The sequence below is a fragment of the Tetrahymena thermophila genome (genome assembly GCF_000189635.1).
Source record: "Tetrahymena thermophila SB210 genomic scaffold scf_8254528, whole genome shotgun sequence".
Taxonomy (NCBI): domain Eukaryota; phylum Ciliophora; class Oligohymenophorea; order Hymenostomatida; family Tetrahymenidae; genus Tetrahymena; species Tetrahymena thermophila.
The window spans coordinates 19,375-46,096 of NW_002476302.1; the positions used below are offsets into that span (position 1 = coordinate 19,375).

General features: G+C 23.0%; 7 protein-coding genes across 7 annotated transcripts; 4 read left to right on the forward strand and 3 right to left on the reverse strand. All coding sequences in view use genetic code 6, as the record gives it.

The window, feature by feature from the left end:
• Window positions 1–1,211: 1,211 nt before the first annotated feature.
• On the forward strand, window positions 1,212–2,646 carry TTHERM_00636900 (delta-aminolevulinic acid dehydratase; the record flags this gene model as incomplete). Its single annotated transcript, XM_001032351.3, has 4 exons — window positions 1,212–1,439; window positions 1,523–1,754; window positions 1,897–2,183; window positions 2,383–2,646. The coding sequence occupies 4 exons, from the start codon at window positions 1,212–1,214 to the stop codon at window positions 2,644–2,646; spliced, it is 1,011 nt and encodes a 336-aa protein (XP_001032351.1).
• A 1,408-nt stretch (window positions 2,647–4,054) lies between these two features.
• On the reverse strand, window positions 4,055–4,585 carry TTHERM_00636910 (hypothetical protein; the record flags this gene model as incomplete). The annotated part of the gene is made up of 1 exon (XM_001032352.3): window positions 4,055–4,585. Exon 1 carries the CDS (start codon window positions 4,436–4,438, stop codon window positions 4,055–4,057), a length of 384 nt encoding a protein of 127 aa, XP_001032352.2. The 5' UTR covers window positions 4,439–4,585.
• Window positions 4,586–7,350: 2,765 nt separating this feature from the next.
• On the forward strand, window positions 7,351–11,207 carry TTHERM_00636920 (DNA polymerase type-B family protein; the record flags this gene model as incomplete). Its single annotated transcript, XM_001032353.1, has 9 exons — window positions 7,351–7,834; window positions 7,906–8,383; window positions 8,441–8,707; window positions 8,758–8,842; window positions 8,925–9,207; window positions 9,263–9,520; window positions 9,576–9,946; window positions 9,997–10,581; window positions 10,644–11,207. The coding sequence occupies 9 exons, from the start codon at window positions 7,351–7,353 to the stop codon at window positions 11,205–11,207; spliced, it is 3,375 nt and encodes a 1,124-aa protein (XP_001032353.1).
• Window positions 11,208–11,862: 655 nt separating this feature from the next.
• On the reverse strand, window positions 11,863–16,656 carry TTHERM_00636930 (mannosyl oligosaccharide glucosidase; the record flags this gene model as incomplete). Its single annotated transcript, XM_001032354.2, has 2 exons — window positions 11,863–12,304; window positions 12,371–16,656. The coding sequence occupies 2 exons, from the start codon at window positions 16,654–16,656 to the stop codon at window positions 11,863–11,865; spliced, it is 4,728 nt and encodes a 1,575-aa protein (XP_001032354.2).
• Window positions 16,657–17,126: 470 nt separating this feature from the next.
• Window positions 17,127–19,511, reverse strand: TTHERM_000636933 (mannosyl-oligosaccharide glucosidase; the record flags this gene model as incomplete). The annotated part of the gene is made up of 1 exon (XM_012799038.1): window positions 17,127–19,511. One exon carries the CDS (start codon window positions 19,509–19,511, stop codon window positions 17,127–17,129), a length of 2,385 nt encoding a protein of 794 aa, XP_012654492.1.
• Window positions 19,512–20,340: 829 nt separating this feature from the next.
• Window positions 20,341–20,955, forward strand: TTHERM_000636937 (transmembrane protein, putative; the record flags this gene model as incomplete). Its single annotated transcript, XM_012799039.1, has 1 exon — window positions 20,341–20,955. The coding sequence occupies one exon, from the start codon at window positions 20,341–20,343 to the stop codon at window positions 20,953–20,955; it is 615 nt and encodes a 204-aa protein (XP_012654493.1).
• Window positions 20,956–24,063: 3,108 nt separating this feature from the next.
• Window positions 24,064–26,578, forward strand: TTHERM_00636970 (60S acidic ribosomal protein P0; the record flags this gene model as incomplete). The annotated part of the gene is made up of 3 exons (XM_001032358.3): window positions 24,064–24,243; window positions 25,719–26,454; window positions 26,520–26,578. 3 exons carry the CDS (start codon window positions 24,064–24,066, stop codon window positions 26,576–26,578), a joined length of 975 nt encoding a protein of 324 aa, XP_001032358.2.
• Between the last annotated feature and the right edge of the window lie 144 nt (window positions 26,579–26,722).

Here is a 26,722-nt window from a genome sequence, read left to right on the forward strand (position 1 = left end):
TATTTTAAATTAATTTTTTTTTCAAAAATTATTTTTATAATTTTTAAAAATTTTAACACCTTAATTTTAATTGTAGTTAATGATTATTTTTTATTCAATAATCAAAAAGAGAAAATATTGTTTTCTTTAATAAAATTGAAAAATTAATGAAATTATTTGTATTAATTTTTGCTTAAATATAGTTAATCTTGAGTGTAAAATAATTTATTTTTTGCCATAAATTTATTATTTTCATAATTGAAAAAAAATGTTCTGAATTCTATTTGTTTCTTTTTTTCTCAATTTGAAAATCATTTGTAAATTTTTAAATTTAAAGTAAAAATATTTTTTGCATAAAAATTAATAGGCATTTGATTTATATCAGATCACAGTTAGCATAATAGTTCGGTATGATAAACTTAGATATATAAATACAAAAAAACATTAAAACTAATTGACTAATATTAATTTTTTTATATAATCTTATTGAAATTCTGCCATAATAATGTAGCCAATCTATCAGCAGAATATCATTAGGTAAGCTTCATTACAAATATTATGAAAATTTAATAGATTTTATTTTTATTTTGAAGAAATTGAAAAATTGGGAGTTTTTTAATTCATATTTAAGAAACTATACAAATTAAATAGGATTGCTGTCTAAAATATTTAGTTAAAAAATGGTTTTAATTTGTACATTTATTTTTTTGAATTTAATAGAATCCAAAAGATATCATTTAAAAAGCAGTACAAAGAAGATATTAAATTTTTGAGTTTTAAATACAATCACAAACAAAATATAATTCTGATAAATTTTGTTGGGTTACATAATGTAAATAATTAATATATTTTTGTTTAACCATTTATTTAAAACGAAAATCGAATAAATAAATCTGAGGCATCAAATTAGAGTCTAATAATTTATCAAATTTGAGATAATTTTAAATAATTTTAAATGCTATTTAATTAAGTCTACTACTAATTTATATTTATATTGCTTTAGACACATTAAATAAATTGAGTAAATTAATATCTTTAATTTTTGTGGAATCCTCATAGAATTTTAAAAGAACTTTTATTTCGAAATAGCTAGAAAGATTTATGAGGCATTTTTGTTTGTTTAAATACAATTGTATAAAGCATCTTAGTAATATATAATTTATGTAAAAATATATTATCTGACAAAATTAATTTTTGTAAAACAATTACTCTAAAATCTAAATTATTTATAAATGCAACCAAATAGCTTTGAATTACCTATTAGTCATGCTTTACACGGTGGATATAAGCATCCTGCTTGCAGAAATTGGGTAAAATAAACACTTTCTGCTAATAACCTCGTATATCCTGTCTTTGTTTTAGATGAACCTGATGCTGAATAAGAAATTAAAACTATGCCAGGAATTAAACGTTTTGGATATAAAAAAATTGTTGATCACTTAAAACCTTTAGTTAAAAAGGTAAAAATTATTTAAAACAAATTTTTAAGATTAGCATAAGCTATTTAAATACTATATTCAACTATTTTTCTTTCATTATAAAGGGTTTGTAATCAATTATTATTTTTGGTATTTTGAGTGATGATAATAAGAAAGACGAAAGAGGTTCTCATGCTGGTGGAAATGGAATCAAGGGACCTACAAACTTAGCTTTAGAAGAAATAAAAAAGGAAATTCCAGAACTTCTTTTGATAGTTGATGTTTGTCTTTGCGCATTCACTAGTCATGGTCACTGTGGTTTATTAAATTGTGAAGGATATATTGATAATGCTGCATGTAAATTAAATTAATTAAAAAATTAAAATAAAAAACAATTTATTTGAGGATCTTTTTATGATGAAATTTTTAATGCTTATTAAATTTATTTTATTATTTAAAAAAAAAAAAAATTTAATAAACTCTTATAATCAATTAAAAGCTCTTAAAAGATTGGTAGAAGTAAGTATTTCTTATGTATAAAGTGGAGCTTAAGTTATTGCTCCTTCTGATATGATGGATGGTAGAATTGGAGCTATTAAACAAGAATTAATAAGATAGAATCTTGAAATTCCTGTTATGTCATATGCTGCTAAATTTGCTTCTAGTTATTATGGTCCTTTTAGAGATGCATGCAAGTCTGCTCCAGGTAAATCTGATAGACAAGCTTATTAGCTACCTCTTGATTCTACTTAATTGGCTTTAAAAGCAGTTTAAAGAGACTTAGAGGTAAACATTTTATTTAAAGTGATATAAATTTTAAGGAAATATGAAAAAGTAGTTATTATAAGATATCAAAAATAATTCAAGCTATTTGAAAGCTAATCTAAATTAAAGCAATGATTTAAATTATATAATGAATAATTATATTACCTTTCAAGCGAAATTTACTTTAATTAATTATATCTATCTTATTAAAATAAATTAGGAAGGTGCAGATTATATCATGGTAAAGCCTATCACTACTTATTTAGATATAGTTAAAGAAATAAAGCAAAGATTTAATCCTATTATGGCTTGCTATCATGTCAGTGGTGAGTATGCTATGGTCTGTTTTGCCGCTTAGAATGGAGCTTGTGACAAGAAAAAGGTTGTATTAGAGACTATGAGATCATTCAGAAGAGCAGGAATTGATATAATTATTACTTACTTTACTCCAGAGCTTTTAGATTGGGTAAAAGAAGAATTTTGATAAGAATGATTAATTGTTGTTGACTAAATTATAACTTTTTAAAAATATAATCAATAAGTTGAAAGAAAACAAGCAAATTAACAAAAAAAAAGCAAAAAGGCATTTTATTTTTTATAATATACTAAAAAAATTTTTGTTTATTTTTTGTTTATTCATTTTGATTTTGTAAGTAATTTTATTCAAAAAGATAAACAATTTCAACGCTTAGATTTATTTATGTTCCTATTCAAGTACTTGAATTTATATCTAAATATTTTGTATGCTTACTTAGTTATGATGTAAAATTTTAACTTTATCTTACGTTTTCTTATTTATTATATAATTATTTAATGGTAAATCATTAGTGTTTAAATTAAATAATACATTATCATTTTAAATTCAGGATTTTAATAGTTAACTTACAAATTTATCTAAATTTTATGTTTTATTCATATTTGTGTGTTTCAAACAATATTATGCATTCAAAATGTAAAAATAATTCTATTACCTTTTTTAAAAAAATGATAATTTTATATAAATACTACATGTATCGTAATTTTATTAGTTTCAAAGTTTTAACTGAACTAAAATGAAATCAATTTTATTATTTATAATCTTAAAATTTTAAATTATTTGAAAAAATAATAGCTTTCTATGAAAGATTATGAAGTTACAATATATAAATAGAATTTAAATTTGTTAACAATATCACACTCAAAAAAACAAAGCATTTTTTTATACTTTTAATTAACTGTAATGTAATTCGTTGTAGGTAAAAAATGTTATGTTTTTCTTTTCTCTTTTTATATTAAGTATAAAATTTTTAGATTGTAATCAGATTAAACGATTTAAGCTGGATTATTTATTTTGATTTTTTAATTTAGGTCAAAATGAATTAGATTACACTGCACTTGAATTTATAATGAGAAGAAAAACCAATTATTTTAAGCCTGTTTATGGGAAAAAGAAAGAAATAGCATTTTGTAATTTTTTTTCAGATAAAATGATAGTGCTTATTCAAACTTCAAAAAATCAATCAAACAAACAAAGAAATAAATAAATAGATAGATAATAAATAAATAAGGTATTTTGTTATAGATATTGTATTTTATTAATTTTTATTTGAAAAGAAATCAACAATTAATTAATTGATTTTTTTTTATATAAATTTGTTTAGGTTTCCCTTTTTAAAAAATAGTAGTTTGTATTGTTAACTTTACATTATTTTTTCAGATATTTACATTTACTTATATTATAAAGCATAGAATCATTTAATAGATTGGATATTTATTACTAGTTTTTTAGAAGATGTTGCATCATCATTATCAAGATAGATTTTATTATTATGTAATATATGACACTGAATCATCTTATATATTTTCTTAATTACTCTCACTAGAAATATAACAGTATTTCAGAACCTTTTAGGTCATTTCATCTAAAACTATTTTTTTTTCTTTTTGCATGCTGAGACTAGTTTCTGATGCAAAACCTACTCTGAACCAGATTATATGGCTGAAGACAAAATTAAACTTTGAATTTAGTTTTTTCTTTTTATAATATTTATCTAATAGCATATTATAAGGTCTTATAAATTAGAAATATTTTTTTCGTTTGTTTACTCTTAGATATACTTGATATCCTCATCGAAAGTGGAGATTTCCTTAGGTTATAAATTTAAAACCTAAAACAAGCAAGTTCGAAGAATTTGAATTTCATTTTTAAAGCTCGTTATCTATTGAATTAAGGGATCGGCATCCATTGTTTGCTCCTTTTGTTTTTTTCGTAAGTTCTTACCATTTGCACAGCCCATTAGATGAATATTTTAATATATTATAAATAACTTTAATAATGTCTTTAGTAGCAGAAAATGGAAATGTATTTGTTTTGCTTTTTGTTTTTTTGAGCAAAATACTTTTAAATTATATAATTATTAATTATACTTTTCAATTATTTGAAAACAATTCACCTAAATAAATAAATAAAATTATGAATTTTTTTTGTTAATATTCTTACCTTCTTATCTAATTAATTATTTGAAAAACAAATAAAAAATTCTGATCATTTTTTAGGTGATTATTTCAATGATTTTGCTAATAAATTTTTTTATATATTGCTTGAGATGATCAAATATATTACTTTTTTAAAGACTGTTAATTAAATTTATCGCTGACTTCTTTATTTGATACATATTGATAACTTATTTTGATATATTTATTACCCATTTGAAAAATATGCTGTATTATTCTTTTAGTAACAAAAACAGTTTACTAAAAATAATTTAGTTAAGGATCAAATTACATTAATTTTTTTATGTAGTTACTTTTTTTGCCAAGTATTTTTTAATCTACGCATTTTTCAATTTAAAATGCATTTAGTTACAATCAAAATAAAAGGTAAAAGTTAATTTAAAATTAAATGGTTAATTATGATTGCTCAAAATTGAGTGATATTTTAATTGTTTTACATTGATTTTTAAAAAAAGCTGAAAGACAAAAATTAAATTCTTACATTTATTTTTTATATAATTTATTACATTTAATTTAATTAATCTGATGTTACTCTCATACAATTTTACATTCAATATTTTTTTTGGAAATTCATGGCAATATTAAATGCTTGAATCATATTAATTATTTTTAAGAGTATCAAAAAAGGAAATCAAAAAAATTTACTAAAAATCTAAAACTCTTGCATTAAATATATAATTCTAAATACAAATTAATAAGAACCAAAAGGTTAGAATCGCTTAACTTATGATTTCTCAATATTTAAATTTTTCTGATAAAATCATAATCAATTTTTTTTTCATTTTGAGAAGTTTTTGAAAGTTGGTAAAAATAATTTGATCATTTTCTTTGCAAAGGAATGATAGAATAAAAAATATGTTAATCTATAAGTGATGAAAATTAAATAAAAAATTCATGTTATATAGTTTAATGCATGCATGTTGAATTTAGAAATTAGAAACTTAATTAAGAAAGTATAAATTTAAAAATTTTACTAAAGAGGAAAAACAGTAATTAGATACAAAGTAAATTTATATGATTTATTAAATTTAAAAAATTTAATTAATGTAAATAATGATATTTTTGTAAATTTAATACTTTATTCAATGTAAATTTAAAATACTATCTCTATTCAATTTTAGAAATAAAAATTTTATCTTTTTTAATTTTTATTTACCCAATTTCTTTCTGTTTGCTGATTAATTTCATTATTAGAAGATAATTATGTATTTTCCATAAATAATAGTTTATTATAGAAGTTGAGATAAAATTCTGCTTTATGTAACAAATAAATAACTATATTTTAATGTTATTTCACACTTAAATGAAAAAAATTTAAATCTTAAGAGCGAGTATTAAGTTTAAAATGAGTTTTTTAGAAAATATTTTATTTTCAAGTATCTTATTTTTATATTTACATATTATATATCATATTTTTTTATACAAGAATCAATTAAAATTTGTCTTATTTTTAGAGTTAAAAATATTTAAATCATATGAATATAATAAAAAAAAAATAACTTAGCCAAAAAAAGGTGTCACTCATTTAATTTCTATTTTTAGAAACTGCTTTTATATAAATTTTTAGAGTAAAATATTTATATAAAATTGATTATTTATAATTACTTTTTAATTTTATTCTATAAATATTAATTAATTTTTAATATTTTTATTAATATAATTTTTTACAGATAATACTATTTAAGATCTTCATTTTTCAGCTGGTTTATTTATTAATTTTGATTTGATATTAGATTTGAATTAAGAATTATGCTTATATTTTAAATTTTCATTATTATTACCTAAAATTTATTTTCTACATAAAAATTTTGTTAATTTTATATTATTTTCAATGTTGCAATTAATTTTAGTTAATACAAAAGATTTATTTATTAATTAAATTAAAATTTTTTTCATAAATTATTATTAATAAATAGCATAAAATTTTAACTACTTAATGATTTATGTTCTGATAACAAAAATATCTTAATCTCTGTTGAATAATAAATATACTTTGATTATTAATTTCTAAACAATCAATATAATTAAATTTTCATTATGAAATATTTTAAAATTATTCAATAATATAAAATTAGTAAGATTTAAAGTATTATTATTATTTTTAGTTATTTATTTTTAAGATTTTATTGTTATAAACTACTATATAATTTTAGATATAGATTGATATAAATTATATATTAATTGAACAAAAATATTAGAAAAGTTATAAATATTAATATTAAGTATTAATTATTATAACTTAAGATTAAATTTCATAAAACTATTTTTGTAAATAAAATAAAAATTGAATTAGCGACTCTTTATGAATTTTTCTTAAAAATTACAATTTTGATGACTTTAGCTTATAAAAAATTAATAAATTTTATCCATTTTTGTAATTTTAAATCATAAATAGATTAAATAAATTGTTAAACTATTAAAATAATTAAATTTTCATTATCATGCATTTTAAAATTATATAAATTTATAAAATAATTTTTATTTAAATTATTCAAAGATCTTTAGATTGTTTTATTTATAAGCTTTATAGTTAATTAATTAATTATTAATTACTATGAAATTTTTTGGCGCAATTATATGTAAATTAGAAATTAATTGTAGCAAAAAGATTGAAAGAAAATTCAATTTTAATAATATATATCAATAATAATAATAATAAATTAAAAAAAAAAAATAAGTATTTTTTTATATAGAAATGAACGACGATAATAGTGACTATTCATAAGAGCCAGAAGACTTTGGAGATGAACTTATTGAGGATGATTTTGATGATGTAGAATTTAATGAGGAAGAAGATATTGCCTTGCTTTAAGCTAACGAAGATTAAGACTTATCAAATAAAAAATATTGTAGACCTCCAATTGATACTACAAAAATCAATGAATAAAATGACTTTTATTTTATGCAATTGGACGCAGATTATTATTTGGTCAGTAATAATAAGAAAGATGGAGATCAAGGAGATGATAAATAAAAGTAAGCTTAAGAAAGTAATAAAAAAGAAGATGAAAATTCAGAAAGAGAGCCCATTATTAGAATGTATGGTGTTACAAAAGACTAGCATTCGGTATTAGTAAGCATTCGTGGTGTAGTTCCTTATTTATTTGTGAGGTTACCTCCTTAAATATAACCTAACGCCTAAACTTTAAAATCTATTATGGATGACCTTAATAAACAAGGTAAAAAAATATACAAATTTATATAAGCTTATAAAGAATTCATTAAATATGTTTCATTAATTAATACATAGGTAAATTCTAGAGAAATGTAAAAACTACTAATTTTATAAGGAAGATAGAAGTAGTTAAGGGTGAATCAATAAAATATTACAAAGGAAAAGATTATGCTCAAGACACATATTTAAAGATATACACATTTATACCACCTTTCATTCCTGCTTTAAGAGGCATGATTGAAAAAGGTTATACAATAGATGGTATAAGATTCCCAGCTGTAACTTTTGAATCGAATATACCATTTGCATTGCGTTATATGATTGATGCAGATATCGTTGGTATGGGTTGGATCAAATTAGATAAAGAAAAATTTAAAATTCGTAGTCTTGATAAACATAAATCTAGATGCTAAATAGAAATTGATGTTGATTGTTAAAATGTACACGGTATGGATGCTTAAGACCCATAATGGGCTGATATTGCACCCTTAAGAATATTCAGTTTTGATATTGAATGCCTTGCTAAATCAGGAGGTTTCCCAAATGCTTCAAAGTATGTTAGTTCATAATGAAGATATAATTTTAACAAATTTATTAATTATTTTAAAAGGGATGATCCTATCATCTAAATAGCAACTGTGCTTAAAATACATGATTAGCAGGAAGATATAGTAAGAACTGTATTTACGATGGATACTTGTTCCAATATTCCTGGTTGTATAGTCAAATCTTTTAAAACAGAAACAGAATTATTATTAGAATGGGAAAAGTTTTTGCAGAATGTAGATCCTGATATCTTTCTTGGATATAACATTACAAATTTCGATTTTCCTTACATTCTTGAGAGAGGAAAGCAACTTAAAATTAATAATGGAAAGTAATTCGTTTTCAAACTATGAATATTTCTTAAAAATGTTTATATATTAGGTATGGTTTCATGGGCAGAATTAAAAATACTATAACAAGAATTAAAGATGGCAAATACTTATCAAAGGCCATGGGTATGAGAGATGTAAACAATTATTTATTTATTTTAAAACACCTTTATTTATTTGTTTATTTATTTATTTTATCTAATAATTTGCTTTCTAAAGACTAAAGAAATGAACTTTGAAGGAAGAATTCAATTAGATATGATGATGCATATGCATAGAGAAACAAAGTTAAGTAGTTATAGTCTTAATAGTGTTTCTTACCATTTCTTGAATGAGTAAAAAGAAGATGTCCATCATACATAAATATCAGGTTTATAAAAAGGTGATGCTGAAACTCGTAAAAGATTAGCTGTTTACTGCTTAAAAGATGCTCAATTACCCTTAAAGCTAATGCAAAAACTTATGTGTATTTACAATTATACAGAAATGGCTCGTGTCACAGGTATTTGATTTTTTTAAAAACGACTATAGTTATTTATTTTTATTAATAATATTAGGTGTTCCAATCAACTTTTTATTCACAAGAGGTTAATAAATTAAGGTTGCTAGTCAACTCTATAGGAGAACTAAACTTTTGAACTTATATATTCCTACTGAACGCTCTTAAGGTTAAGGAGATAAATTTGAAGGTGCTTTCGTTCTCTAACCTAAAAAGGGATTTTATGATAAGCCTATAGCAACTTTAGATTTTGCTTCTTTGTATCCTTCAATTATGATGGCCCACAACCTTTGTTATTCTACTCTTATTAGCAAAAGTACAATTATAAAATTTAGTTTAAAAAAAATATAAAATTCTTATTTATTAATTAGATGTGGCTATGAGTATGAACAAAGATGACTACACTTTAACTCCTCATGGAGATTACTTTGCTAAACCACATGTAAGATAGGGCATTCTACCTGATATCTTAAAGGATCTTTTAGCAGCAAGAAAAAAAGCCAAAAATGAACTTGCTAAAGAAACAGATCCTCTTAGAAAGGCCGTCTTAGATGGTAGATAGTTAGCTCTTAAAATATCTGCAAACTCTGTCTACGGTTTCACTGGTGCTCAAGTAGGTTAACTACCTTGTCTCGAAATTTCATCTTCAGTTACATCTTTTGGTCGTTAGATGATTGAAGCAACAAGAGATTTTGTTCTCAATCACTATAACAAAGCAAATGGATACAACTATGATTCTGATGTAAAAAAATAAATATATAAAAATAAAATTAAAAAAATAAATAATTATAGGTAATATATGGTGATACTGATTCAGTCATGGTTAAATTTGGTTGTGATTCTATTGAAGAAGCTATGAAGTATGGTAAAGAAGCAGCTGAAATGATTAGCAAAAAACTCTTTATTAATCCTATTAAACTTGAATTCGAAAAGGTCTATTATCCTTATCTCTTGATTTCAAAAAAGCGTTATGCTGGATGTTTTTACACAAAGCCAGATAAATATGATAAAATCGATACTAAGGGTATGGAAAATGTAAGAAGAGATAATTGCTAATTTATTAGAGAAATGATGAATACTTGCTTGAGGTATATTCTTGTCGAACACAAATAAGACGGTGTTCAGAGATCAATTTAATTCATAAAAGGTTGCATATCAGATTTGTATCAAAATAAAGTTGATATTTCTAAACTGGTGATTACTAAATCTTTAACGAAAAAATCAGCAGACGATGATGAAGGCGAAGAAGATGGTAAAAAAGGTAGTAGTCATAATAATAAGGCAAAAGAACCCTCTGCTAATTAGTACAAAGGTAAATAAGCACATGTTGAATTGGCTAAAAAAATGGCTAAAAGAGATCCAGGAAGTGCTCCTTGTGTAATTATTTTTAATTTAAAATAAAATGAAAAATAAATAATATTTTAAAATAAATAAATTAGATTGGAGATAGAATTCCTTATGTTATAGTAGCAGGAGCAAAATCAGCTAAAAATTATGAAAAAGTAGAAGATCCAATTTATGTGTTAGAAAACGATATCCCTTTAGATTACGATTATTACATTGAAAAGCAAATTAAAAATCCTATTACTCGTATTTATTCCCACATCATAGATAATGTTGATTCGTTATTCTATGGAGAGCATACTAAAAATAGATATCAACCTAAAGTTAATAGTGGACATGGTTTAGGAAAATTCATTGTAAAAAAAGAAAGTTGCTTACAATGTAAATGCTAAGTAAATGGTAAATAGCCTGTTTGTGATAATTGTCTTGAAAAAAATCCTCAGAGATTGATTGATATATACACTGAAAAAATTATTTAGCATCAATCTATCGAGTATTAATATAACTAACTTTGGACTTAGTGCCAAAGATGCCAAGGAAGTTTGCACGAATAAGTAATTTGCTCAAATAGAGACTGCCCTATTTATTACAAGAGAACTAAATTATAAACTGATTTATCTAGATCATAATAATTATTATCACGTTTTGATGAATGGTGAAAATAAATTAAAAAAAATATATACTAATAAACGACTAAATTTATTCATATTTACTAAGTAGTAAGCTAGCTACTATTAATTATATATTTATATGTTAAGTTTTAATATTTTATTTATTTATTTATATTTTTAGATATAAAAAATTATTTGTTGAAAAAATAAATCTTTCAAAAATATGATATATAGTTTAATTAATTACATAACTCTTTATTAGCTTATGTAAATCAACATTTTAAATTGTAAATAAAAAAAATTATAATTTTTTATATTAACCAAATATTTTCCATATGAAACTACATTTAAGTAATTAGCATTAATATGGGCATACATACATGCTAATAATTTCTTTTATTTATTTAATGAACTAAATAACTAAGTAAAAATTTATTTAAATATTTTCTACTGACAACACTTTAAATTAAATCTATATTAGAACTTAAAAAATTAATTTTATATTATAAAAACATACAATTTAAAACAAACTTGTGAGGTAGGTTTATTAAGTGAGAAAATATAAATTATTAATTTATTTAGATGATTAAAATTACAAAATAAAATAAATGAGTTGTTTTGAATACAAATATTTAAATTAAATAGGAAAATAATTTAACATAATATGATAAAAATGAATGATTGAAATTAATTAATTAATAAATCAATCATCTTACTTAAATTTATTTTTTCTTATTATTTTTTTTACAGTGAACTCTTCAGCTACTTTTTACTTCTCAATATTTTCACTTTACTAGATTTATTCATTATTTAATTTTTTTTTAATTGCTTTTTTTTCAATTATCTCAGAATGTATTTATTCATTTTAATCTTCTTCATGTTTACTTTCACTATCTTAACCTTTTATTTATTTTTATTTTATTTTCTATCTATTTTACTTAGGAGTATCATCATTAATTACTGATGATTGATTTTCCTAAATTTCTGTAAGATTTTTAATTTATTTGAGATTATTTCCATTTTTTTAAGTATTTAATATTTTATCATCTGCTGCTTAAGATATAACTATTTTAATCGAAGTTGTTAAACTTTAATCTTTTTACTATTCTACCAGATTTTGACTTTTGCTTTCACTTTAATGTTACCTAAATATTTTAATGAAATATATTTAAATAATTATCAGCTTATTTTAAAATTCTTTTTTTTATTACATTTCACTATTGCTTTAGATTTATTTTTGTTTACTCAAGTTTTTCTATTTTGGGGGTTATTCATCTTTGTTTTCACTTTATTTTTTTTCTAAATTACTTTCATCTTCTGAGTCTTTCTTACTACTTGATTGAGAACTATTCCTTTCATGTTCTCCATTTTTTTATAAATTTTTCTTTAATTAAACACTTTTTTCCTTTTATTGGCTTTATTTTTATTTTTTATCAAGTTAACTTTCATTTTTATAAATTTTCTTCATTTCTTCTGCTTTTTATAACTTTTTTATTTTTTTATTTGATTAATTGTTTTACTGTAAATCTATGACTTATCCATTACTATTTTTTTATGTTTTTGACTAATTTTCTCTTTTTTTGCTTGACTAAACTTCTAGATTACTATTTTTATTTGGAGATTTACTGACAGATTTTTCTTTTGTTTTTACAATCCTTTAATTATTAGACTCTATAGACTTTTCATTTTTAATATGTTTTATGTTTTTAAGCTATTCATTTGTTACTTTAACTTCCTTTTACGCTTTTTTTACTTAATTATCTGTTTATTCATTAGAATATTCTTATTTCTTCAAACCTTTAGTAAGCTTTTCTCTATTTAATAAAATATTTGATTCTTTTTTAATTTTATCTTGTGAATTTTCTAGTCTTTTTTCATCAACAATCTGTTTTTTTGAATTTTTAGGAATCTTTTAATCAATTTAGTTTGGATCACTTATTCCTTTTTTCTATTTAATCGTTTTTAGTTGGTTTTTTTAAATAAAACTTTCTTGTTTGCCATTTAAATTCTATTCACTTTAATATCTTTTAAAATTATTAACATTTATTTTTACTTTTTATGGTAAGTTTTGTTTATGATTAGGAGAGAATTAAATAAATTTATCTATATGTTGAGTAGTTTTTATATTTTTATCTTTGCTAAGACTACTTTTGTCTTATCTTTAATTTTCTGAGCTTTTAAATTTTTGCTTGTTTAATGGTTTCTCAGGATAGAAAACAGTTTATAGCTTTTCATTTGAGTTATTTTCTTAAAATTAAAATTTATTTATTTTATTTTCCGAATTATTTTCAAAATGCTTTTTTTACTTCTAAAATGTCTGATTCTTATTGCTTGAATAGCTAGAATCCATCCTTGGGGATGTACATTTTATTTATTCTTTATTTAATATATTTTTATTTTATAATTTAATTTCGGTAACTTTTTAATTGGGAATGTCTCGGTCTAAACTTCTTTATTTTTAAGAGCTGCTCTTTAGATTGTTTCTATCATTTTCAAAGTTATTAAGCTTTATTTATTTATTTGAATGAGAATAGAAGCTATTAGTTGTCTTTGATTTCTCGTTGATTGTGGAAGCACAGCCACTTTTATTGTTAATTATTGTAGTTAAATTTAATGATTTTTATGAGTCTGTTGCTTGTGTTTCAGCTTAAAATTTAGATGCTGAGTGTGGTCTTTGTGCCAACTAATTATCACTAAGATATTTATTATCTTTACTTTCCAAAGTATTTATTTTTAGAGATGACATATTTTTAGTAGAATTCTTTTATTATAAATTTCTTAATGAAGAACTTTAACTTTTAATATAAAATGTATTATTTTTTATGTCATCTTAACTTGATTAAACATATTTCTATTTATGAGTGGATGATGAATTATTATCAATCTAACTTAAAATTTAGTTCTTTATTTCTTACTCGTGGAGCCATTTATCGTGCTCAATTTAATACATGAATTTTATTAGTAGACTTTTTTTTAAACTTTCATCTCTTTTTTATTTATCAATAGGTGAAGTTCTTCTGATTTTAGATCCTTTCAAACCATAATTAATAACTCTTGATACTTCAGGAGTTTAATTTTCTTTAAAAAAAATTAGCTCTTTGTTTTAAGAGACAGAATTCAAAATTAAATTTCTAAAATATTCATTTTTTATGTTCTCTAAATTTTATTCCTTAAAATCATTTGTTTGAGTGTCCAGTTTTTAATTTTCATTAGTTTCATTTAATTTATTTGAAACCTTTTAAATTTATATTTCTCCTCTGTGCCTGCGTGCTGAATTACTACTTTGAATTTTCCTAGCAGGAATGAGTTAGTTTGAGTTATATTTCTCCTTTAAACTATATGATGACTAAGATTTTTCGTCTAGATCTTGGTTGTCATCTTGAATTTAATCAAGCTTTAATTTTACAGTTTTTACTTGCCTTTAATGAGCTATTTCTGTTTATTAGATATTCTGATTATCTTAATTAGAATCTGCAGTAAAATTATTTTTATCAAAGCTTTTTGAAAACTCAATGTCCATTTTCTTGTAAACTGCATGAATTGGTGGAAAATAATTCATCATTTACAGTTTTTCAGATTATTCTCTCTACTTAGCATTATATGATAAAGTACTTTAATCTAATTTCATAGCCTTCTTTACGAATTAATTCTTTCTAAAATTTTGAATAACAAGAGGTATAGGGGAATATGCGTTTTCACCTTTTTACTCATTGATGCTTTGAAAATTTTGTTTTTCTTCTTCACTGCTTTTAAATCTGATTCTTTAGTTAGTCTTACCTGTATTTGGACGTATTTTTTAATCAAATATAATCTAAGATTGATTTTCAAACATACTTTTATTTTTATTTAAATTATTTTAATTCAATGATTCAAGCAGAAATTCATTAACAACTATTTTTTTAACCATACTTTAGCTCTCTTGCTTAACCTCATTTTCGTTTGAGCTATTAAAACAGCTTTAATTAAGTTTTACATTGTTATTAAAATTATTACATTTCTAGCCTTAAAAAGCTACTTTTTTTTAATACTATTTTTCCACTTATTAATTGTATTTTGAAGTAATCGAGTCTTATAAATCATTTTCTTCATCATCATCGCTGTCTATTAATTCCAATTTCTTATTATATTATTATTGAATATATTTCAATATTATTTCTGGGATATGATTTTTATTTGTGAATTTAAATTCCAAGACTTCACTATAAGGTGTCTTTTTACAAACACTGAATTTATATTATTTTTTTGAACTAAAAACAATTTCCTCACCAAAAGTTTCTCCTTTTTATAGAATTGCCACAGTTTTAAATTCAGTAGCCTCCTTTTTGTTTTAAACTGTAATAATTTATTTTTAATTAATTTGATTACCTATAAAATTATATTAGTTTTAAACTTTTATATGCCTATTTTTGCTCTGCTGTACCTACAACTCAAAGAAACCTTCTTTTATTATATAGAATTTTAGCAATTCTTATTGCTAACTTGTATTTATCATTTTATCTCCCTGTTTAATATTTTCTTATAAAACATACAAGTCTTTAATTTTTTCAATATCTTGCTCACTAAAAACTATTTTTTCTTAAGAAAATAGATTTTCTAAAAATGTATCATATGTTTATAAGTATGAAAATCTTTCTAAAAGAAACTGCTGAAGACTTTCAATATCCAATGTTAAAAACGAAATATCTGTTAAAGCGTAATAACTTAAATCATCATAATCAATGTCTCTTATTTTAAAAAGATATTTATTTAATACAAAACCAGATTTACAATCAGTTGAAAAAGTTATAACATTAGGTTGCTCTAAATATGTCTCACCTTAGCCAAATGAGTTAAAAAATTATGGAGGTTAAAAATAAAATTCATCATCTTCATTAATAATTTTTTGTCTTAAAGTTTTAATACTATTCTGGAATGTTAATTAATTAACTCTCTTTCTATTTGAATACATCATATTAACATCTACATATTATAAGTCTTCTGCTGAGTAATGCTAAAATTTATATCCCTTATCATATAACAGCTCGCTTACCTCCTATTTTATTTCTTCTTTTACAGTTTTATAAGCTTTGTTACTTTAAGTGTTTTTCTTATTATTTTTCTATTTTTATCTCTGATCCTTTTCGCTATAATTTAAAGATTCTTCAGGATCATAATACTCTTATGGTTGATTTATTTGTTCATTATCTATCATATAATTTGGGTTTTAAGCTTCGTATTTAATTTCAATACTTCCTTAAACCAAGACTATAACATTTTTTTCTTATTAGCTTTGACTAACCTAAATAGGAGTATCCTGCTCAAATTCTACTAATTTAAATTTTTCAGCCAACAAATCAAGTAACTTGTCACTATTTTTAGTAATCTTTTCCCAAAACTCCCATTCACTATAAGATCTAAAAAACTCTCTGATCAGTTATTTATCTTTTGAGTTTCTGCTCTTCTTTTAAAAAACATCCTTTACTTAATCTAAAAACTTCTACTTATCAAATTCATTCATAATTTCATAAATATGCAATTTAATCTTACTAGAATTTAATTTTAAATAAAAACAAACAAAACATAAACTTTGTTTTATTTCAACCTGACCATAAAATAATAAGTTTTTATATATTTAAAAAATCCCAAAAAAAAAAAAGCTAGTGCATTTAAATGATAAGAATATCTATAACACAAAAATAAAAATTTTTTAGCTTTAATTACTGGATTTACTTGTTTAATTAAAGCTTTAAAAATATTTTTTTGCTATAAATTTAAATTTGTTTTTTGAATTAGGAAACTTAAAATCACACTCAATATAATAAAAAACCACCATTTGATAGGAATTGAAAAATAAAATAAATTTTGTTTAATTTAATAACAACAGGAAATAATTAATATTTTATCTTAATTATACAAAAAAGAGTATTAATAGATTATTTGAAAATTTTGATAGAAGATTAAATAAAAATGTTAATAAACTTAAATGATTCATTCAAAATCTTATTTGATAATTAGAACTATTAATGATGTCCAACCATTAAAAGGATATCCTCTTTGACCCTACCCTGTGTATGGATTGTAAGTTTCATATAAATATCCACTTTACTTCCAATTTTTATATACATTTTAAATTAGATTGTCTCTCAGCTCATGATAAATAATTTTAGCCTTTTCATTTTAAAAATAATAGAGTTTAAGAGATCTTAGAATTAGATAATTAAGGGGCATCCATATGGCTCCTCTCCAGTAGTCATCTCCTGTTCCTTGTAATGGATCTTTCAAAGAAAGAGACCTTATCCCGTAGTCAGTCCAGAGATGCTCTTTAGAGTATAATAAATCAAGTATCTGTTGAAGTTCATATGTGTTGTTTTTTATAGCATTAAAAATTAAAGGATAAGTAGTTATATATCCCAAGTGAGTTACAAACTGTTCATCTGTATTATTGAATACTTTTGCACCAAGATCTTTAAAGAGATATGATTTTCGGTCTAAAAATTCATTCATTAGTTATTATTTAAGCTATTCTTTAAATTTTTTGTAAGATGTTTATTTGGCCTTATAATTTAATCTTGCAGATAAAGTTTCTAAGCTCTCAGTAAAAAATATCATCCAACTTTATAGATCTAAATGCTGCTTTGAAATAACTAAGGGATCTTACCTTGGATAATCATCTAGACCAGATCCCATAAAATTACCGTCCTTGCAATAACCTTTACACTACCATCTGTAATGAGGAGGGAGTTATTCATTTAACATGATACGATTTATTTTATCCTTGTTATGAAAATCTAATCCTGATTGAGTTTTTGAGAACCATTTAAACCACTTTTCAAGCTTTCTGAAAGATTTCTATAAAAAAGAGATGTTCTTTCTGCCTTGTGTAATCTATAAAATAGGAAGTAAGAGAGTAGGAGGATTAGCCTCATAAGAATCTTAAGATCGAAAACCATCGGGAACCATTATAGATATTTCTGTTGTTCTGACTTACTCTCTAGGAATGTAACCAAAGACATCTTAAATTTAGAGCCAAGAATAAATAAATTATTTGCATAGAATCTCATTCCATACGCATATTATACTATCATGAAAGCCTTCATCCCACAAAAATGCTCTTGGGAATATTTTGCGAGAAGGTGATGCTGAAAATACTGTCTTATATTCATTGTTCTTCATTAATGAGTTTCGAACAACAATTTTACCGTGATAGAAAACAATTCCTCCTAACAAATTAGAAATAGTGGATTGAATCAAATCTTCTTTTTCATATCCAAATTTTTGTTTTAAATCAAGTTTAAACTTGTCCTTTTTAAGCTTTGTCAGCTGTTCAAACACATAAATGTTTTCAAAATAACTTGAATCTTAAAAACTTGAAATAATTTTTTATTTCTATTTGATGCTTTAATTGCTTAAAGTATCATTTTACTACGTATAATTCAATTACCTTTGAGTTATTGTAGAATTTTAAAAACGAATAAAGAAATTTAAATTGTTTCTTGAAGGATTTGTAATTTTTAAAATAGCAATGTTATGGTTTTGCTTGCTTCTTTTTAAGCTTTGCTTTCTCTTTTTGCTACACTCTCTAATGCTTTAATCAGAAACTCCAACACAATGATTTTACTCTTCTTCTTTACTTGGATCAGTTTGCATTTTTAAAGAGTTTTCCAAATTTCCATTAAAATCGATATTATTGTACAAGATTTTTTGCATATCCCAGGTTTCTTATAAATTTGCTGATAATAATTTTAACTCAAACAAAGAAGGCTAATCTTGTTTATTGACCTCTACAATTTCAATATAGTCTGAAAGGATAGATTTTTTAGTATGCTCAATTTCTAATTTAATAGGTTAATTGTCTTCAAAAGTATCAATTAAAATTTTTTATTTGATATTGTTATTGCTTTCGTATGTACTAGATGTTAAATATAAATAGACAATAACTCCATTTTATGAATCTCCTTAATTTTTTATTTGCAAATTAATACCCCATTATTATTCTTCATTTTTTACAAATACAGTCTGAATTTCCACATTCATTTTGCTATCAACTATTTTTTATTCTGCGAAATCAAGCCCATTATTAGAAATGTAATCAACAAACATATGATCATTTTTATTACCGAATTTCCATCTTAAATTATTTTTTACGTTTTAATGTATTCCATTAATCTGCTAATTTGCATAAATCAATCCAAAGTTTATAGGATTTAGTGATCGTTAAGTAACGCAAAACAAAAGATGAGGTTTGTATAATCCCCAAGAATTATCTACAACTTAAATATCATCAAAATTCTATTCCTGCTATGAGTTTGAGATAATAAAAAGAAGAGCTAAAACTATTAAAAACTTATACAATAATTTATGTTATTTTAGCATTTTTTCTACTAATATATTAAATTAAATAACTTTGTTTTTAATTAAAAAAAATTTGAGAATTCAAAGATATTTGATTAAATTAAAGATTACTTTAATTAATTAAAAACTGAATGCGAGTATACAAAAAAGCTAAATATCTACTTAAATTAATAAATAATTGACAAGTCAAATCAAATCAAAATAAATTAAATACAATACAATAAAAATAAGTAAATAATTTTAATTTAAATTGTATTAGGAAACTTATTTCAAACTAGATAAATTTTTAATCTTTTACAAATATAAAATAAAAAACTACAATAAAAAAACCAAGTTAATAATGGATGATGGATGGATGGATAGATAGATGAGTGACATTTGTTTTAAATATAAATTAAATCAAGTATTTATCTATTGATATCATTATACAAATTTAGAATTAGTTTTAATATTAGATTATTCATTCATTCATTACTATATTAAAATCTTAATTTTAAGTTAAAAATATATGAAAATAAAGTTTAAATGCTTTTACATAGATAGATTGTCCTTCTGATTAACCCTGAAAAATATTATCACTAACAATTCACTATATCTAAGAGTGCTTCTTTTATAATTTCTTTTTTATATTCTTTACTGCTTTCATCCCACTAATATTAAGTTAAAGCCTTTAGTATTTTACTTTGAGTATTAATATGTTATTTAAGTAATTCATCATATTCAGGGTTTTCATTCAAATAAACTGCTCTATATATTTCCTTTTCCTAACCTTTTTTTTCTTAAATTGTAAGTTATCTTTCCATTGCCTATACCATATTTGAAGTAAATACAATTTAGTTCTATAATAATAATGGAATTTTTTCAAACATTGCAATTATTAACTCATATTTTAATAAAACAATTTATTATCCTACCATACTTTAAACCTTATTCATTTAATTCATTCCATTTTTGTTTATTTCTTAACATTAAATATCAGATAAAGTAACAGAAAGGCTTTTTTATTTTGCTTTCTCTAGTAATTAGTCATATTCTCTCATTTTCACTTGTATTTTTTATTTTAAAACCAGTAATTATGCATAATCTTCTTCAATTTACTTACGAATAATTTCTTTATTTTTTTATTCTTCATCTTGTTGAATAGATTATTACTAATTTTATGATTGAAAATTATGTTAATCATATTATTCTGATGAATTTTGGCACTATTGATTCGATGAGGATTGGTTACTATCTTTATTAGAGGGTTAATAATTTATTCCCAAAATACTTGCAGCCTTTTATTTTCCATCATCATTTCTAAATTATTCTAATATATTTACAGCAGAGCTATCTTTAGTAGTAAATCTTTGTAAGAGTTATAAGCACTCTAACTTTTAAGATTCATCAGATATTGATTTTAAAACATCTTTCACTTTACTTGTTGAAATAGAGTATAAATGGTCATAATCTACAACATTTCTGATAAGTGACATTTTATTGTAACTGTAATTTACAAGTTCAGCAAATTAAGTTTGACTAAATTTAATGCAGCTAGGAAGCCTTCTGCATATTTCACTAGTGTTACAGTTCGAATGAATAGTTGAAGCTGATTCTTTAAATTCAAGGCCACCTGAACACCTTTCTAGAGGAATATAATTTATGAATATATTAATAAAGTTATTGGTATCTACCATATCCAATATCTCGATAAAGTCCCTGAATGAAAGTCGATTAACACATCTATTATCAACAAGAGCTCTCATAATACTATAGCTAGATCTGTGACCCAGCACTTTTTTGAGGTAATAAGAGTCAAAAGACTAATAACCCATAGAACCGATAATTTTTATAATATCACTTTCATTAGATTTCTTTCTAATTTCATCGTAAAACTAGGATCCCATTATAATTATATATATATATATATGTATACAGTATATATTTATTTATTTAATTAATATTAGTTTTATTTATTTCTTTTCAAATTTAAGGATTATAAAAATTATATATTTCTGATTTGAAATAAATAACTTTTTAAACCACAATTATTTGTCAAATTAATTGAGAAAATGTGTTTTATTATCTATCTATGAAAATATCATCATTATGATTTTCTTATTTAATCTCAATACCTACTAATTACTTCTTATCAGAAAAAAATTGTATTTTAAATTGACTCAAAAATAATTATTTAAAGAGATTTCATTTTTTTACGATTGAGATTTCTAGCATGAATAAGGAAAGAAATATCTATCCATATCTTTTTGAATGCTATCTACTTCACATAAATATTTCTATTTTAAAATAAAAAACTCCAAAAAATATTAATTTACTGAAAAAAGTAATTAAGATAATTTAAATTATTTCGTATTTCATAATATTGGTTTACTAATGTTATAATAATTTCAATCAAGATTTCGTCTTATCAGCAAAAAACTAGGTTTTAAATTTATTAAAGAAACAATATTTTGATTATTTCTTATTGAATTTTTTAGTTATTAGTTTTATTTAAATATCAAGATTTTCTGATAACTAATTTATAATGCTCAAATAATGAAATTTGAATAAGAGTACATCTAACAAACAAATTATTTTTTGAATCTTTGAATGTGAAAATCTATTTTTATTTGTTGCAGAGTAATTTAATTATTTTTACAGATTTTTTCGTTATTTTAACTATCAAATGAAAGAGATTTATAAGTTAAGTGAGTAATTAAAAATTTATTTATAAATAAAATTTCTATAAATTCTTATTAAAAGAAAATACATAATTTGAAAAATAAAAAATTATTAATACTCACTCATATTTATTCACTAAAAAAAATTTTTAGTAATATGTAAAAATTGTTCTAGAAACCATTTTGTGTTAATTTAGTTATTTTTTCTTTATTTCTATTTTACTCAAAGCACTATTATACGATTATGATTATAATACTTACCAAGCTAATATTATTCTTTAAATTTTAGAGGCTAAAGTGAGATATTTTAGTGTTATTTGAATCAAACGAAAAATAAGTTACTTTAAAAGATGGAGTTTTGCAACAAAGTTATAAGAAGTTAAGTTTCATTAGGTATTGAAAATTATTCAAATTTATTTTATTTAAAATAATTAATAAATTAATTAATTTATATTTCATTTAAAAAATAAAAAACAAAACTAAATTTTATAATTCTCAATGATTTTTAAATAACTATGGTATGGCTATTTAAAATATTAAAATATTTTAAATATTTTATTATTAAATTTTAATTAAATTATTTTTATTCATTTTAAAACCAAAAAAAAAATAAATTTAAAGATCAGATAAACTTATTTATTTTACAAAACTTTGGTTTGAATTTTCAATTCTATTTTTCTAAATTATTGGCAAATTATTTTATAAAATACACATAAATAATTAATTTTAATTAGAAAAATATTTAAATTTTACATTTTTTATAATTTAATTAAAAGTATTTTGATTTTTTTTGAAAAGGTTTTTGAATTTAAAATAAAACATTTCAAGTTTAGGAGTTTTATGTCAATTAGAGCATTATTTATTTATTTAGTTGGTTGGTTTTGATACTAAATCAATAAAACCAGTTTTTCATTATAACAAAAATAAAAAAAACATATTTGAGTGGCGGCTATTAGTTCTTAAATAGCTTTTATAAAAATTATTATTATTGAATTATTTTAATGAAGATAATGAATTAATTATGTTTGAATAATTTTAATTATTACTTTAGAAAATATTTTATTTATGAAATAGTATTTAACTTCTAAAAAAAATGATCTCTTCTTATTCAAGTTGTTTGAGATCCCCAAGAAATTAAATTAAATTTAAATTTTTAATGAATTCATAATTCTGAGGGGATTTATAAAATATTATAAGTATAAAATAGTTATAATTAGAAATTAAGAAAAATAAAAAATTAAATTAATTTTATTAATTATGTTTGTAAATACAAGCGAATTATTGTTAGGATTAATAAATTAAATTTGATGAAAGACGAGAGTATAAATTTAATATGTAAAAGCACAAGAAGAAGGAAAAAATAAAAGCTAAGAAGGCAAGCAAATAAATACAACATAAAGGCACTCTAAGAAGTAAAGTTGCTATTTAAATCAATTAAAAGTGTCGACAAATAATATTTTTTTTATAACCGATTTGTCTTTTACATTTCTCAATAAATTTTGACATATTGAATCTTAAAAGAATATATTTTACAGAGAAATTCTAATATATTCCTATTTGGTGAAAGGCGAGAATTATTATAAATTTTAATTATTAATTAAAATTCTTATACTTGATTATTTCGGTGGGAGATGAATTGCTTAGGATAATTAATAAATAAATAAAGAAGAGGGGAGAAAAGTGTTAAAAAAACCAAGTGATTAATGTTAGAATCTATATGTACAAACAAGAGAGAGTAAAAATTAATTAAAAAGGATAGTTTTGAGGGGATTGTTTAAAAATATAGAGAGAAGTGAGGGTAATTTAAAAGGATAGATTGTATCTAAAATAAATCAAAAATTAAGAAACAAAGAAAGGATAAAGAAATTTGACCTTAATAAAAATAATAAGAAGTAAGAAAAGAAAAAGTAAAAATGCCTCCTGCTAAAGTTGACAAGAAAGCTAAGAAGGACGCTTTCATCAGAAGATTCTACGAATTACTTTCCAAGTACGACTCCATCGCTCTCTGTACCTTGGAAAACGTTGGTTCTTTACAACTCCAATAAATCAGAAGATCTCTCGGTAGCAACAACATCATGGTTATCGGAAAGAATGTAAGAATTTATTTTTTTTTGTACTTATATTTTTGTATCATAAATCATCATGTTCATCTTCAACCCTTCAACCTTCAACACTTAATTAGCACAGGTTTAATCTAAAAATTCAAAATCTTCAAAGATGCGGACTTTCAAATTAGAAATCATAATCAAATTTATCTACTTAATAACCAGCCAATCTACCTTAAACTCCAATCAATCAATCAACCTACCTACCTATTAATCTATTCAAAATCATTAATTGATTAATAAAATACACTCTCGACATGAAAGCTTCACATAATCTTTCTCGAGCTAAAAAATTAGCATCAAACATAAATTTCTAGTTAATTTTAAAAAGCAATGCAACATCAAATAGATATGCTGAGTGAAAAAGCAGAATAATCGCTCTTCTCCTTCAATATGGATTGCTTACTAAGCAAAAAATATAGCTATTAAATAGTTTTGGTAAATAGCGAAGATTAAATTATTTGTTATTTTTCAGAGATATTATTAGTCAAAATTAAGAAAAATATCTTGTATTAGAAAGGAGGCTAAAAATTAAAAACAAAAGAAAGAAAGCGTGAATTATGTTGAAAAAGGAAAGATTTTTAAGATCATAAGGATCTTCATAGTAAATATTTATCAAAGCATGTGGTGGAAGGAATGGTAGGTAATAAGTTTGAAGATACAAAGGTAGAAACTTCAAAAGCGGAGTATATTTGATTAATCAATCTATTTGAAAGTTTCATAACAATTAAAGGATAGATGAAGCGTTTTGTAAAAAATAAGAACATTTTAAACTAAATTAGCAAGCAAGCAGCGCATAAACCAAATATTAGGTAGAAATAACCTATCATTGTTTGCTTGCAGCTTAATGCAAAAATGTCTGTTAGTCCTTCGAATTTAAATTTCATTTTTCATAGTGAAAATTATACTAAATTAATTTGTCTGACCTCATATTAAAAAACTACTTTTATCACCACATACATACATATAAGTAGAAGAATAAATCTGTCAACAAAATAAATAGTAAATAACGAGATTTTATTCTTTTGGTGAAGCCATCCATAATAATAACAAATCATTAGCTAATTAACTTTCGAAGGTGTTAATTATATCAAAAAATAAATAAATAAAGATAGTATGAAACAAACAAACAATAAATCAACCATTAATAATTAATTAGACTTAACTGTAATATCTATCTATCAATCCAAATCCAAAAATTTCTAAATAATACTTTAGAACCATAGAATCAAATATAAATTTTTAGAAAATGTGCTAATTTAAGCATAAAACGAAGTGGTAAACTTGGTGAAGAAAGAAGATGAGCATTTTAGAGTTTAATTTATGAACAAAATTTTAGCAAACTATTAAAACACTTAATATATTCTTAACCATATTTTATTTTTTTGAAAAAAAAATATTTCTACCAGCAAACAAAAATTTTAAATATTTATTTTAACTCAATTTCTAAATTAATTAAATAGACCGTCGTTAGAAAGGCTGTCTAACTTAAGTCTGCTGATTTACCCACTGACTCCAAGTACGACTGGTACAGACAATTCGGTGCTCCCAAGCCCTAACTTGCTTCCTTGATTCCTCACTTAAAGAACAAGATTGCTTACGTTTTCCACAACGACCCCATCTTCGCCTTAAAGCCCAAGATTGAATCCTTCGTTGTTCCCGCTCCTGCTAGAGTTGGTACTGTTGCCCAAAAGGACGTCATGATTCCTCCTGGCCCCACTGGTATGGATCCCTCATAAATTAACTTCTTCCACGCCTTGTCTATCTCCACCAAGATTCAAAAGGGTCAAATTGAAATTACCAAGGAAGTCTAGGTCTGTACTAAGGGTAAGAAGATCGGTAACTCCGAAGTTTCTCTCTTGGAAAAGATGAACATCCAACCCTTCTCTTATGGTATGAAGTGTTTCTCTGACTACGACAACGGTGAAATCTTAACTGAAGAAGTCTTGTCTATCAGTCCCAGCGTTATTTTGGATGCTTTCGCCCAAAACACCTTAAGAATCGCTGCCGTCTCCCTCGCCACCGGATACGTCACTGCTCCCTCCGTTCCTCACTTCATCCAAAATGCTTTCAAGGATCTTGCTGCCATCGGTATGGAAACTGGTTACAAGTTCAAGGAAATTGAAAATGCTGGTCAAGCTGTTGCTGTCTCTGCTCCCGCTGCTAAGACTGAAACCAAGGCTGCCGCTAAGCCCGTCGGTAAGAAAATTTTATTTATATTACATAAAAAATTGAAATTAATAAATATTTTTAATAAATTTTAGTTGAAGAAAAGCCTGCTGAACCCGAAGAAGATTTGGACATGGGTGATCTTTTCGGTTGATTATATAAATCCTTCAAAAGCTCTCATAAATAAAAAATATAAAATAATATAATTCACTTCTTTTTGTTTATGTATGGACTATACTATTTTTAATCTTATTTAAACTGGTTAAACTAATTTTAAGTATCCCAAAATCTAATATCT